The 12,876-nt window shown below is 32.6% G+C and overlaps 1 protein-coding gene and 1 long non-coding RNA gene across 2 annotated transcripts; one reads left to right on the top strand and one right to left on the bottom strand.

The window, feature by feature from the left end:
* Positions 1-1,610: 1,610 nt before the first annotated feature.
* On the top strand, positions 1,611-5,376 carry LOC143071999 (uncharacterized). The gene is made up of 2 exons (XR_012977012.1): positions 1,611-1,810; positions 5,040-5,376. It is a non-coding gene; the product is annotated as an uncharacterized LOC143071999 (long non-coding RNA).
* A 2,628-nt stretch (positions 5,377-8,004) lies between these two features.
* On the bottom strand, positions 8,005-12,048 carry LOC143071998 (uncharacterized). Its single transcript, XM_076246745.1, has 3 exons — positions 11,833-12,048; positions 9,970-10,178; positions 8,005-8,296 (listed from the first exon to the last, which is right to left on the bottom strand). The coding sequence occupies exons 1-3, from the start codon at positions 11,940-11,942 to the stop codon at positions 8,181-8,183; spliced, it is 435 nt and encodes a 144-aa protein (XP_076102860.1). The 5' UTR covers positions 11,943-12,048; the 3' UTR covers positions 8,005-8,180.
* Positions 12,049-12,876: the final 828 nt, after the last annotated feature.

The following is a 12,876-nucleotide window of genomic DNA, read 5'->3' as shown; positions in this document are numbered from 1 at the left end:
GAAGTCGGTGACATATACTTTTTTTTACATTTTCTGATGTATATTTTCAATATCTAATTGAGTTCTAAATTAAAAAAAAATCTATGGACTAGTTTATTTACTGATCCTTGACCTTAAAACAACAAGGGGACAGAACTCGTTAGTCCTTCGATTTGGTTCCAAATTATTAATAAAAAAAACTTTAGAAATACAAGAACAAGAAAAATACCCACTTACTCTTATTACAAAATATAACCAAATGGTGAAAAACTTTATTGAAATTATAAGAAAACATTGGAACAATCTGCCAAAAAATGCAGTGTAATTTTTACTCAAGTGTCTATTATAGCATATAAACGTAACAAAAATATAAAAGATTAACTAGCGAAATCAGGGAAACAGTTGCCGTGGAAGACTTTTGAAAAGGGACACATATTTAATTACTGGTAGTAATGATCTGAATTATAGGCAACAAACTTATGAATATGAGCGATGTTAAGTCTTGAAATTTATTACGAATGTTGGTTGAAGGAATCGCATTTCATTATAATGACAAGAGTTCTTGAGATCAAGATATTAATCTGTTGAATTATTCATCTCATGAATATTCATTAGTAATTTGCATATTAATCTCAGTGTGTATTTTTGAAATCTCAGTGTGTAATTAACAATTCTCAGTGTGTGTTTTTCAATTTATTTCATCTCAGTGTGTCTTTTTAAAATCTCAGTGTGTAATTTTGAATTCTCAGTGTGTGTTTTTTATTTTTGTAAATCTCAGTGTGTAATTTCGATTTCTCAGTGTGCTATTTTAGGTTTTTAAATCTCAGTGTGTATTTTTTTCGAAAAAAGGGTTTAAACATAGTTTTGACGAGAACGGCTTGCCATACTGTTATGAAATGTTGTCATTTCAATGTTATATTTAACATTGCCATAAAAGCGGGAGGTTTGGTATGCCACAAAACCAGGTTCAACCCACCATTTTTTTCTTAAAATGCCCTGTACCAAGTCAGAAAAATGGCCATTGTTATATTATAGTTCGTTTCAGTGTGTGTTACATTTTAATGTTGTGTTTCTGTTGTGTCGTAGTTCTCCTTTTATATTGGATGCGTTTCCCTCAGTTTAAGTTTGTAACCCGGATTTGTTTTTTGTTTTTTTCTCAATCGATTTATGAATTTCGAACAGCGGTATCGATACTACTGTTGCCTTCTTTTTTTTTTGCAACTACCATGGAGGTAGCCTGTTTTGCACAACTGCATCAGTTTCAAGAGGCGATAAACTTGATATGAGGGAGGGGTTTTAGAAATTAAAAAAAATGTCAAAAAAAAAAATTTTGAAAAAAATTCTGCCTCTTCTAAAACTCAGAAGAAAAGATATCCCCATTACATAAAAAACAAAATGGTAATTGAAAATAATTAAACCTTTCAAAATTTTGAAAACCATACCTTATTTTCACTCTTCGTAATTGAAAATCATCCTCCGGACCTGCCTTTCATACAACAACAAAACCGTTAAAATTGATCGAAAGTTTACTAATTTGTTTAAGACTTTCTTCCGAACACAAACTCATTATTTTACCTAAATCAAAAGAAGAATCCGGAATATCGTATCCTCGCCAGTTTTGGTCCTTGTACGTACAACTTCCGGTCAAAAAATTGTTTACTTGTCGTCAAGATTTCGAGACTCAGATTTCCCTAAAAATCACCTTTGAATACAAGTTTATCGAAATAGAGATGTCATAAACTTCATACTGTCATAAAGAAGGCACAGAAAAAAATATTTTCGTCCCTAATAAGATATTGAAATACGTCAGAACTTAGTCAGAAGCAAGAAGGTAAACATTATAATTTATATTTTATTTATAAATGTAAAAATTTTAATCTTAACTCAAAGGGGTTTGTTACTATTTGCCGGGTTTTCTATCCCCGGGAAACCCATAAAAAATCGCACTTTAAGAGTTTCCCAAATAAACCCCATGGATAAAATAAACCAGCAAATGGGCACTAGTTTTTTAACCTTCTGTTTCAAAGATTTGAAGAAAGTTGTGTACTTTTTATGTGACGTCATCAAGTATGGTCGCCTTTTTATACGCCCGTCATCTTTTAGACGGGACGTATTATGGTATACCGTTGTCCGTCCGTCTGTCCGTCCGTCTGTCCGTCCGTCCGTCGTCCACACTTCGGACAATAACTCAAAAACGCTTTCACCAATTTCCATGAAACTTAAGTGAATTGTTTATATCTATTGACGTAAGCTCCCTTTCGTTTTTTTTTAATTTCAGATTTTAAGTTTTGGATTTATGGGGCTTTATTCATAAAAAAGGGGGTCCGTCGTCCACACTTCGGACAATAACTCAAAAAGGCTTTCACCAATTTCCATGAAACTTAAGTGAATTGTTTATATCTATTGACGTAAGCTCCCTTTCGTTTTTTTTTAATTTCAGATTTTAAGTTTTGGATTTATGGGACTTTATTCATAAAAAAGGGGGTCCGTCGTCCACACTTCGGACAATAACTCAAAAATGCTTTCACCAATTTCCATGAAACTTAAGTGAATTGTTTATATCTATTGACGTAAGCTCCCTTTCGTTTTTTTTTAATTTCAGATTTTAAGTTTTGGATTTATGGGACTTTATTCATAAAAAAGGGGGTCCGTCGTCCACACTTCGGACAATAACTCAAAAATGCTTTCACCAATTTCCATGAAACTTAAGTGAATTGTTTATATCTATTGACGTAAGCTCCCTTTCGTTTTTTTTTAATTTCAGATTTTAAGTTTTGGATTTATGGGACTTTATTCATAAAAAAGGGGGTCCGTCGTCCACACTTCGGACAATAACTCAAAAATGCTTTCACCAATTTCCATGAAACTTAAGTGAATTGTTTATATCTATTGACGTAAGCTCCCTTTCGTTTTTTTTTAATTTCAGATTTTAAGTTTTGGATTTATGGGGCTTTATTCATAAAAAAAGGGGGTCCGTCGTCCACACTTCGGACAATAACTCAAAAATGCTTTCACCAATTTCCATGAAACTTAAGTGAATTGTTTATATCTATTGACGTAAGCTCCCTTTCGTTTTTTTTTTAATTTCAGATTTTAAGTTTTGGATTTATGGGGCTTTATTCATAAAAAAGGGGGTCCGTCGTCCACACTTCGGACAATAACTCAAAAACGCTTTCATCAATGTCCATGAAACTTTGGTGAATTGTTTATATCTATTGATGTAAGCTCCCTTTCAATTTTTATAAATTTCAGATTTTAAGTTTTGGATTTATGGGGCTTTATTCATAAAAAAAGGGGGATTTTTAACACTTCAGACAATAACTCAAAAAGACTTTCACCAGTGTCCATGAAACTTTGGTGAATTGTTTATATCTATTGATGTAAGCTCCCTTTCAATTTTTAAAAATTTCAGATTTTACATTTCCGTGTTATGAATTTTTATGCTTAAAAAAGGGGGGATTTTCCAATTTTGGGACAATAACTAACACTTTCAAAAACAAGTTAAAAGCAGGGCCGTAACTAGGGATCGATTTCAGGGGAGGCAGGGGTTTTTGGCCGCCGATTGAGGCCCCAAGAAAATAGCTTAAAATGACCCGTTTTCCTTCGATTTCCTTACTTTAAGACTCATCAGTGTTGCTTGAACCTGATAGCAATTTTTATGCAAAAACAAACTGAGATTGCTGTTCGGGGTGAGCCAAGGCTCCGTCTTCAAGGTCGTACTTTTAACTATAATTATTAACATTAAATACATTGTGACCGCCGATTTTTCTCTCTCAATAAAATGGCGAAAAAAAGACGTTTTCCTTCGATTTCCTTACTTTACGACTCATCAGTAATGCTTGCACCTGGGAGCAATTTGTTTTGCAAACAATTATTATCTGTATTTAAAGATATTTTTGTTAGAAATCAAACTGGTATGTTAAAAAACCCATATAAAAAAAAGCAAGGTAATAGAACGCAAGAATATTTTTTTTTATCGAGGACCTTGAATTTCAATATCATAGTTTGAAAGCTGAACAGACATGTATAGAACTACAACGAATGGGAGTGTTTAACTACTAATGGCATTGACCATAATGTTCTCGTACGATCGGGAGACGTACTGTCTGACTAGACACGTTAAAAAAATTATCCAACAGCTGATTCAGCCGGTAACGAATTTCCGATATCATAAAAGATTCACAAAAGTCGATTTGAAAAGCTCACTAGAGCTTGTGTTTATGTAGTTTATTGAATATCGACTCTAAATAAAACTTCGAATCTTGACAATACAAAGGGAACTTCCTCTGCTTAATTGAGCCCCTAAACATGGTAAATAAAAGTGATTAGTTAACTTTTAATTAAAATTACCGAAAGCAAAGTTTCATATGCGTTCTCGTACGACATAGGAAATACTGAATAACAGATGGATGGCCAGACGAAATAAAAAACTAAAACAAATTCTGAAATGGTTCACTTTCGATAAAAAATCCTGAAAATGACAGATACAGTGTATATATCACGTATCACGATAACACTGTTATAACTGTAAACGTGTGTTGTTAATAATACAAATTCAAGTTCTTCGTGTACATATTGTCAATATTTCTTTTTATTACTTCAAAAAAAAAAAATTGGTGCAGAAAATTCAGGGGAGGCAGTTGCCTCCCCTGCCTCATAGGTAGTTACGGCCCTGAAAAGAGCAACGGGCGTATCATGCGCTAAAGTGCAGCCCTTTATTTTATGAGGTCACAATAGGAAAATTCAGAAGAAAGCAAGAAAATTAAACGTCACAATTAAGATTCGACCAATCATTTGCAGAGAACAGTTTTTACTATTGAGGAGAAATATTTTTCTCACACCACTGTCCACTCCAGTCAAGAAATGTGAAAATAGAGCAAAAATTAGAGATAAGAGTAAAGATGACAGTTTGCAAGTGTTAATCTCAAATGTTGACACCTTATTTTAATGTATTTATTTATTTTTTATGATTGAAGCGTTTGTTAAAAATCTGCTATAAATTTTTCTGTACGACTATTATGACTATAATATTCAAATATAATGTGCTTATTTAATTGTAGGAAATATAAAGTGAAAAATGCCAGAATCTAAGAATTTATTGAAAGAAGTCTTACCCAAACAAGGTTTATTGTACCAAGAGGATATGCCTACAGTAGTTTTATGTAAACCAAAAATTTTGCCACTAAAATCTGTTACATTGGAAAAACTAGAAAAGATGCAAAAGGAAGCACAAGAAACTGTTAAACAACAAGAGAAAGAGGCAAGACTCAATGATGATAATTTGTTTGGAGGAATTTAAATGATCATGCTACATGTATTTATATTGTCATTTCAGTTTACAATTTGACATGTACAACTGTATATTGTAAAGATAAATTCTTTATCAATTATTATGTACTTCATGCCTCACGTTTTTTATATAGATTAGACTATTGTTTTTCCTGTTTGAATGGTATTACACTAGTCATTTCTGGGCCCTTTATAGCTTGCTAATTTGGTGTGACCCAAGGCAGCAAAGGCTCCGATTTGAAGACCGTACTTTGACCTTTAATGGTTTTTCTTTTACAAATTGTGACTCTGGCATTCCTACCACATCTTCTTATATCTATTTAAAAGTATATTTATACCATTGTAGACAGCTGTTCAATGTTTAGTTGCTCTTTTCAGCAGGTCACTGTTAGTACTTTGGCAGGTTTTTGAAATTTCTCCCAAAATTTGCAAAAATGGGAATGTGTGGTAAAAAAATGTGTTGTGATATGTGTTTGTTAGTTCTACATATAGATCATTGATTTACTTTGGGGTCTCCAGTTTCTTCCATTACTGATCAAGAATATGTACATCAAAGCAAGAAAACCTTTCACAAACAAATATTACAAATTTCTATTGTTGCTTTAAAATTGAAAATTGGGTTAAGTTATCCAATTGCAATAAGTCATTAGGTCATTTAAATATATAACAAAATTTCAAACATTGTGCATGCAAATGCTATTCTTCGTTAAAGCAGTAGAGGTCATGGAGGTGAGTGCTGAGTAAAATGTTAGAAATTAGTTGGAAAAAATACATCCTTGGCATATTTGGATTCAAAGTGATATTGTTAAATGCAAAACAACCAAAGCAGCTTACCAAATGAACTATCTGTATTATATATATATATATATTTGGGTTATATTCCAAAAATAGTTGTCCAACAAATAGTTTGATGATATCCTGAGCATACAAGAAATATTGGCTACTAGATATTAAACAATCAGCAATCCCAAGAAAATCCCAAAAGGGTGACAAGGGAATAGAAGTATGATAACTCTTGGTTCTTTTCCAACCAGCAGTAAAAACCTTGAAGTGAGATATTGGATGTACATGATGTTCAAGTATGCATTTCAGAATAGGGACATATTACAATCTGATGTCTCGTGAAGAGAGACCAACCAATCTCTCTGCACAAAAAGAACCTTTGCAAAAACTCTGAGGGGTCTGCAGGTGACAAGTTTCGTGGCATAATGTCTGTCTCTATCCAATATCCCTTCATTTTCCAGAGGCAATCAAAGTGATTTTGTAGGTGGTAGGTCAACTCAAAATTTGGTAATTATCAGTTAAATCCATAGGGTTGGCATGTATGATACCTATGACAAAACAAAATATCTGTCCATTCAACAAAACGTTCGGATATGGTAATGGTCTCCATCTTTCTGTTCATCTGATACACACCAATAGTAATATACTGTTTGCCAGAAAGCTTGCATACTTGGTGTGATTGTATGTCATCTTATTTTCGTTGATACCTATTTTTCGTGGATAGAGAAAAACTTGCATTTTCGTGGATTTTCAATTTCGTCGTTTTAAAAACTCTGCATAAAATCTAATTGAAAATTAGTAACCCTTTCAACATTTAAATTCGTGATCCACCTGTACCCTCGAAATTTACGAAATATGGTATCCAACGAATAATAATGGATTCACAGTATAACAGATAAATGTATGTTTTCGGCATTCAACATCAGTTACATTTTTACTATGACAGCAGCAATAGCAGGCGTCCGGCGAGATATATACGGTTTCGCAGAACCCTTGCGATATACATGTATTCAATTTATACAGTTTTCACAGCAAACAGTGTCATAAAATTGAGGAAGAACCTTTTGGCAAGATTGGTTTATTCGGTTATTACTTTCCTTATCATCCTGTTCATAGTTGAAACATATACTGAACAACATCTATTGACATTGTTTCGCAAATGGCAATCAAACACATTCATCCATTTAGGTTGCGTGATGGGACATGCATATACAGTGTCTGTATCAAGTTTTTAATGGTTAAAAAGTTAAACCTATTGAAAATAACATTCCAGACGAAATAAATCAGCGTACAAAAATCCTTATTTAAATTCATGTGAACAACCGAAAAGCAAAACATTTTACCAATGAGGTACATCTTAAACATAGCAACCCTGGTAAATTAGTCTAATTACAAAAGAAGTTATCTGTTTCCTTTCATATATTTGTATCGCACATATGTCATGACCATTCAGCTTCTAAGAATAGATTAAAGATCACATTCTAATCACTACTGTAACATCAAGCTTTTTTTCATGAATTAAAAGTGTTGATCTTTATTAGCGAACATCGATGAACAACTTAGACAATGCGGCCATCGAAGCGCAATTATTACATCCTTGTCTGTTCCATCAATTACCACTTTCCAACTCTTGCTCCATTGCATGCGACAAAAACAACATGATATTGGACTAACAATAAAATACTTGTTGTTTTCCTAAAAGTATACGGACCGCACTTTTATAGTTGAAGACGACGAGTTCAGCAAAATTTTGTCAAAATAATTTAGAGTGTGTATATACCTGTCGATGATTAAATTTTTCTTCAAATTAGGTTATACATATTTGTGTAGCAGCATATTTTTGAGTATATGGGAGTTGGAACACAAATTATATTTCCTTATGGCCATATTGTAAATTTATGCAAAGCACTCGACTTTTTGTGACAAAAAGTTAACCCCACCTAAACAAACAAATTCGTTACAAAAATGTTTAATTGTAAATACTATTTATGGTAACATGTTTTACATTCTTTACATTTCTAATTCATAACTGCGGAAAATGACATTAAGTGAAATTCTGTGTTTGATAAATGGTACATTGTGAGGTCAAGATGTGTATAGCACTGATTTCCTTCCGTCTTTCATTTTGACTAGCTCATGTCATAGATAAAGTATGGAATATATGCCGTGTAAGTTGTGAATTTCCTTGGTCCAACAATTCTCATTGTCACATTCTTTGTCGTCGGTAAGGTGCAAATTTCTTCACCTAAAACAAATAAAATGTTATTAAAATGTATTACAAGGTTATGCGTGCGCTGCTCATTATTAGTTTTTTTTATTTTAAGTTCATAACCAAAAGGTATGACTTTATAAAAATTCAATTTCGTATCGAATGTTTGTTCGATTTATGAGTTTGGCTGAAAACTGATTTGATACACGAAAATTGAAAATTCTGATTGAGAACACACTGGACAAGTATGATTCGTTTACATGATGTCGATAACATTTTGGCCCCCCCTTTTTGGGAAAAAATTTGGTTGCTTATATAGGGAATCATTGAAGCGTGACTGGAGTGGGCCCCCTCTTAGGTCAGTCAGTGGGCCCCCACTTATGTCAATTTCTGGATCCGCCACTGAAAGGTTCAGCTTATAGATAGAAAAGGCTAAGCAAGGTTTCAATGTTCGACATAATTTATGGTACTGCCATTTCTTAAAGCATCAAAAGCACACAAACATCTTACAGCTCTGTGATTTTATGTACATCTTTGAACAAGTATCAAGACGACGGTACGATTTGATTGAACTTTGACCCTTCAATCAAATGTTTTTCGAACCTTTTTTTATGTTTTTGCAGAGCGAATGTTAAGGTTTATGACCCCTTCTGTAGCCATTTTTGTACAAATTTTTCAAACTTCAATTGTATCAAAACTTCAAATGTAATTAATAATAGGGATAGTCCATTTTGTGCATATACCAAGGGGAAACTTGATGCAAAGCATTATTTTTTATTGTTTCATTGCATTTAATAGACAAAGAGTACTTTGTGGCAAATAAATCAAGATTTTTATAGAAAATCCACAGCCTTTAATAAAGAGATTTTTGTTATAAAATTTGAAACATATATTACTCACTTGCTTTTCTATGATGTGCTAGTGTTTATTTTTTACCAAAAGTTCTAAGCAGCCTGTAAATTACAAAATACCTCGTGCTGAGTCACTAAAATCGAGCGCACTCTAACATAAATGCCGTGGATTTTCTATAAAATTTCCATATGTTTAGCATTGAATTAACACAAGGGTACATAATCCGAGTATTTAAATAAAACATTGCAGTTTTGATTCAAAATATTATTATTTTATTTATAAGGGATGACAGTGAAGCAAGAAAAATTGTGAAATTATACAAAACTTATGAGTTTTTGATTGACACACGCTTTGAATGATACAGCGGCACATTCCTCGGCCAAAAAGATATTTACACAGGAGGGGTATTTTGTTCCTCTATTCACTGGTAAACTATAGTTTGGGTGGCGCTTGTCAATTTGGCCGAAATTTTCTTAAAAACAAGCATATATTGGCTTTTAATATGAAAATTCGTACTTAGGACTTATTATTATGATTTTACACGGGCCAAAAATTCCCAAATATGCCATATGTTTTATTTTGTTTTGATGTACGATATATTATACAATTCCTTTATTTTGTTTTGATGTACGATATATTATACAACTCCTTTATTTTGTGTGATAATCTTAATTTTACTTTTCTACTTTTATTAGTGCATTTGTTTTGAGCGTGTGTTAAGACAAAGTTGAATGTCTGCTACTCGATATACATATAGTAAAATATTGCCTAATTGGCCAATAAAATGAAAACAAAACTGAATCTTTTCGCGTCAGTTCTGTATACGTTATTTGTTATTATATGAAACAGGTTCGTACCTTTAGCAGGTAGAGGAAGCTCTTCAATGACTCCATCAATGATTTCATAGATTTTTTTAACAGCTTTGTCTGCTATGTGCCCTATACAAACTTCGTATTCCTGAACTGTTGCTGTGAAAAATATGTTAAGAAATGCCATTGGATAATGCCAGCTAACTGTGCCATTAGAACAATCATCAAGAATGTCCACGTTCCTCTCTGGTCGTTTTCTGAAATACAAAAAAAAAAGAATTATCAATGGTCATTATGCGGTATGGGTTTTGCTCATTGTTAAAGGCCGTACGGTGACCTATAGGTGTTCATTCCTGTGTCATTTGGTCTCTTGTGGAGAGTTGTCTCATTGGCAATCATACCACATTTTTTTTGGTATATTTGATATGATATTATTATTTATAATTACAGATGAGGTTCTACTGAAACTTCTTCCTTTTCTTTGCATCTTTGTTTCTGTAATTTATTTCTCTGTCAACGCAGGTTTCACACATTTTAATTTTATTTAGTTATTTTTACTTATTAAATATATGTGTTAAAAAATGGTAAATTAATTAATTCGTCCATTATAGTATTAACCTACATGTGACAGACTTCTTAGAAAATAAGATTTGTTTCTCAATTCTAGCGTTATCTTCACAAATTTAGTTAACTTGTTTCAAAAGCAGTAATGTAAATGTCCATTGGATTTGTTTAGTCAGAAGTTCATTAGAACGGGAAGTGTGCAATCCTCCTATGTTTGATTCGTTTATAAATTGGTATTGTCACAGTGTTAAAAATTAAGCCTAGTTATTGCTAAAACCTTGTTAGTACACATATTAGGCTGATTGCCTTGAAAGACATTTTGAAAATGGCCTTGGTGTACAATAAATTCATGGTTTTTTTACCACAGCTAGACCAAAGCCATAAGCATATGTGTTAAAAATGATTTATTAATACAGAATACATATCAAAGTATTAACATGCAAATAAACTTAAAGGATTACATATACACATATCATAGCTTTCTGAGTTCAATAAAATATTTATTTATCTAAGTACCCAAAAATTTCAAAACCTTAAGGTTTCTTGAATTAAAAGCCAATTGAACTTGGCACTTGTTTTTACACTTCAAAATTTTATTTTTATTTGCAACTTTTTATGATAGGACTCCATTCTCTAAATTTAAGATTATAAAGGGGCCATGTAAAATGTTCTCCATCATCAACTTTATTGTTGTATGTATGTTTAGTCAGATAAAGTGGTCTGCTTTTAAACACATTTCAAATGACCACATTCATGTTCAACATCGAAGAACACTCCATTTTATATTTTACTAGGCCAATGGGTTGTTGGAATTTTATACAAACCAAAATCAGGGTGCATCAAATGTCAACATCGGAAGCAACATCGCTACATCACGTAAAACAATTTACTTGTGATTTAAAAAATAACATGCACTTAAATTGTATTTGATTTACTCCTATAATTAACGAATCAAATAAAAAGATATATGATAAATAAATTATTTCCGCAAGATCCTGGAATTTTACTTAATCAACCAAACGTAAGATTGATGATGGAAAACATTTCCGCAAGATCCAGGAACGGTACCGTACCAACAAGCCTTGATTATTACAACGGATAACAATTGATTATACAACAAGACCTCATGTCGTAACCTCGGAATCTCATTTATATTTCTTCAAATGTTTCAAATTGGTATTTTCTAAAAGGAGGTTAAACAATTACTAGTATGCAATATATATTACAGAAAAACCAGACATGCTTATGATACTCTAGTATATGCATATGTCTCATAGAAAAAACATTATAGTTACACCTCTGTGCCACAGCGACTCGACAGTAACAGGTTAATTTATAGGTACTTACGAAAATAAAACTGGGTTACAAGGATCCGTTGTATTCAAACGACAATTTACCGTTATCACATTTAGAAGCAGAAATAAAGACACCCAGATAATACTTTGAATTCCTTCCATTCTATTTTCTTATATGAAATTAGTTATTTAATTTTTATTCCACTCCATCTGACATGATAAATGACAACTACATAGGATAATTACGCAGTAAAGAATGAATTAAAATATAAATGTTATTCTCTCCATTAATTATACTTTTATGTAAGCTACAAGGTGATATTTTCTTGTGTTCTTATGACGTTCGCTATATGTCATTCAACTGAAAGGTCACTGTAGTTGTCAAAAGTTTGTTTGTTTACTACTCTGTTCTGGTTTTTCACTATTTCCGGTACACAATAATCTATTAACATGTAAACAACGAAGTTGATCCACGAATTTCGATTGGGACCGTCACATTTCCTTTCCATTTCAAACCAACTACTCAAGATAAAAAAAAAAGCGCGGCTTTGCGGTCTCCTGTCATTTCATAATTAGGAATACACAATGGTTTACTAATCATAAAGCTATTTTCTTGTAAGACAAACCCGTTTTTCCTAATTTTAACCACATTTACACATCTTATTCAGGTGACATTTGAAAATTTAAGCTTTGTCTTTAAAAGAAAGCATCACACTTCCTATTCCCTCCTTCGCCGATTTCTTCCAAGGTCAAGATATTTTACGGCTGTTAACCGTAAAATGTATATGTATGTAAAGCTTTATTTGCTTGTAAGTATTATGTGCGCATGCTTATTCCCAAGTCAGGAACCATAAGCTGGTCAGTGGTTGTCTTTGGTTTTTTTTTCTGTTTATTAGTTTGGATGTTTGGGACTGGGTTTTTTTTGTAGTCCTTTTTTTTTGGAAAGGGGGGGGGGGGGGGCATTTTTCTTTTAAAAAACAGTAGTTCCTTTTGAAGTCAAATTATGTTGAAGACCCATTGGTGTCCTTGGGCCGTTTTCAGCTCTTTGGTTGGGCGTGTCTCTTTGACACATTCTCCGTTTCCATTCTCAATTCTA

This window comes from Mytilus galloprovincialis, chromosome 4 (assembly GCF_965363235.1).
Source record: "Mytilus galloprovincialis chromosome 4, xbMytGall1.hap1.1, whole genome shotgun sequence".
NCBI classification, from domain to species: domain Eukaryota; kingdom Metazoa; phylum Mollusca; class Bivalvia; order Mytilida; family Mytilidae; genus Mytilus; species Mytilus galloprovincialis.
Note: the sequence above shows the minus strand (reverse complement) of the source record. Positions and strands in the feature narration are given on the sequence as shown.

Excerpts from the sequence above, each read along its gene's own strand:
- LOC143071998 (XM_076246745.1), bottom strand. The coding sequence starts at position 11,942 with ATGGAAGGAATTCAAAGTATTATCTGGGTGTCTTTATTTCTGCTTCTA. Across the intron at positions 10,179-11,832 it reads TGTAACCCAGTTTTATTTTC|AAAACGACCAGAGAGGAACG; the intron begins GTAAGTACCTAT and ends TTTGTATTTCAG. Across the intron at positions 8,297-9,969 it reads GCTTCCTCTACCTGCTAAAG|GTGAAGAAATTTGCACCTTA; the intron begins GTACGAACCTGT and ends TATTTGTTTTAG.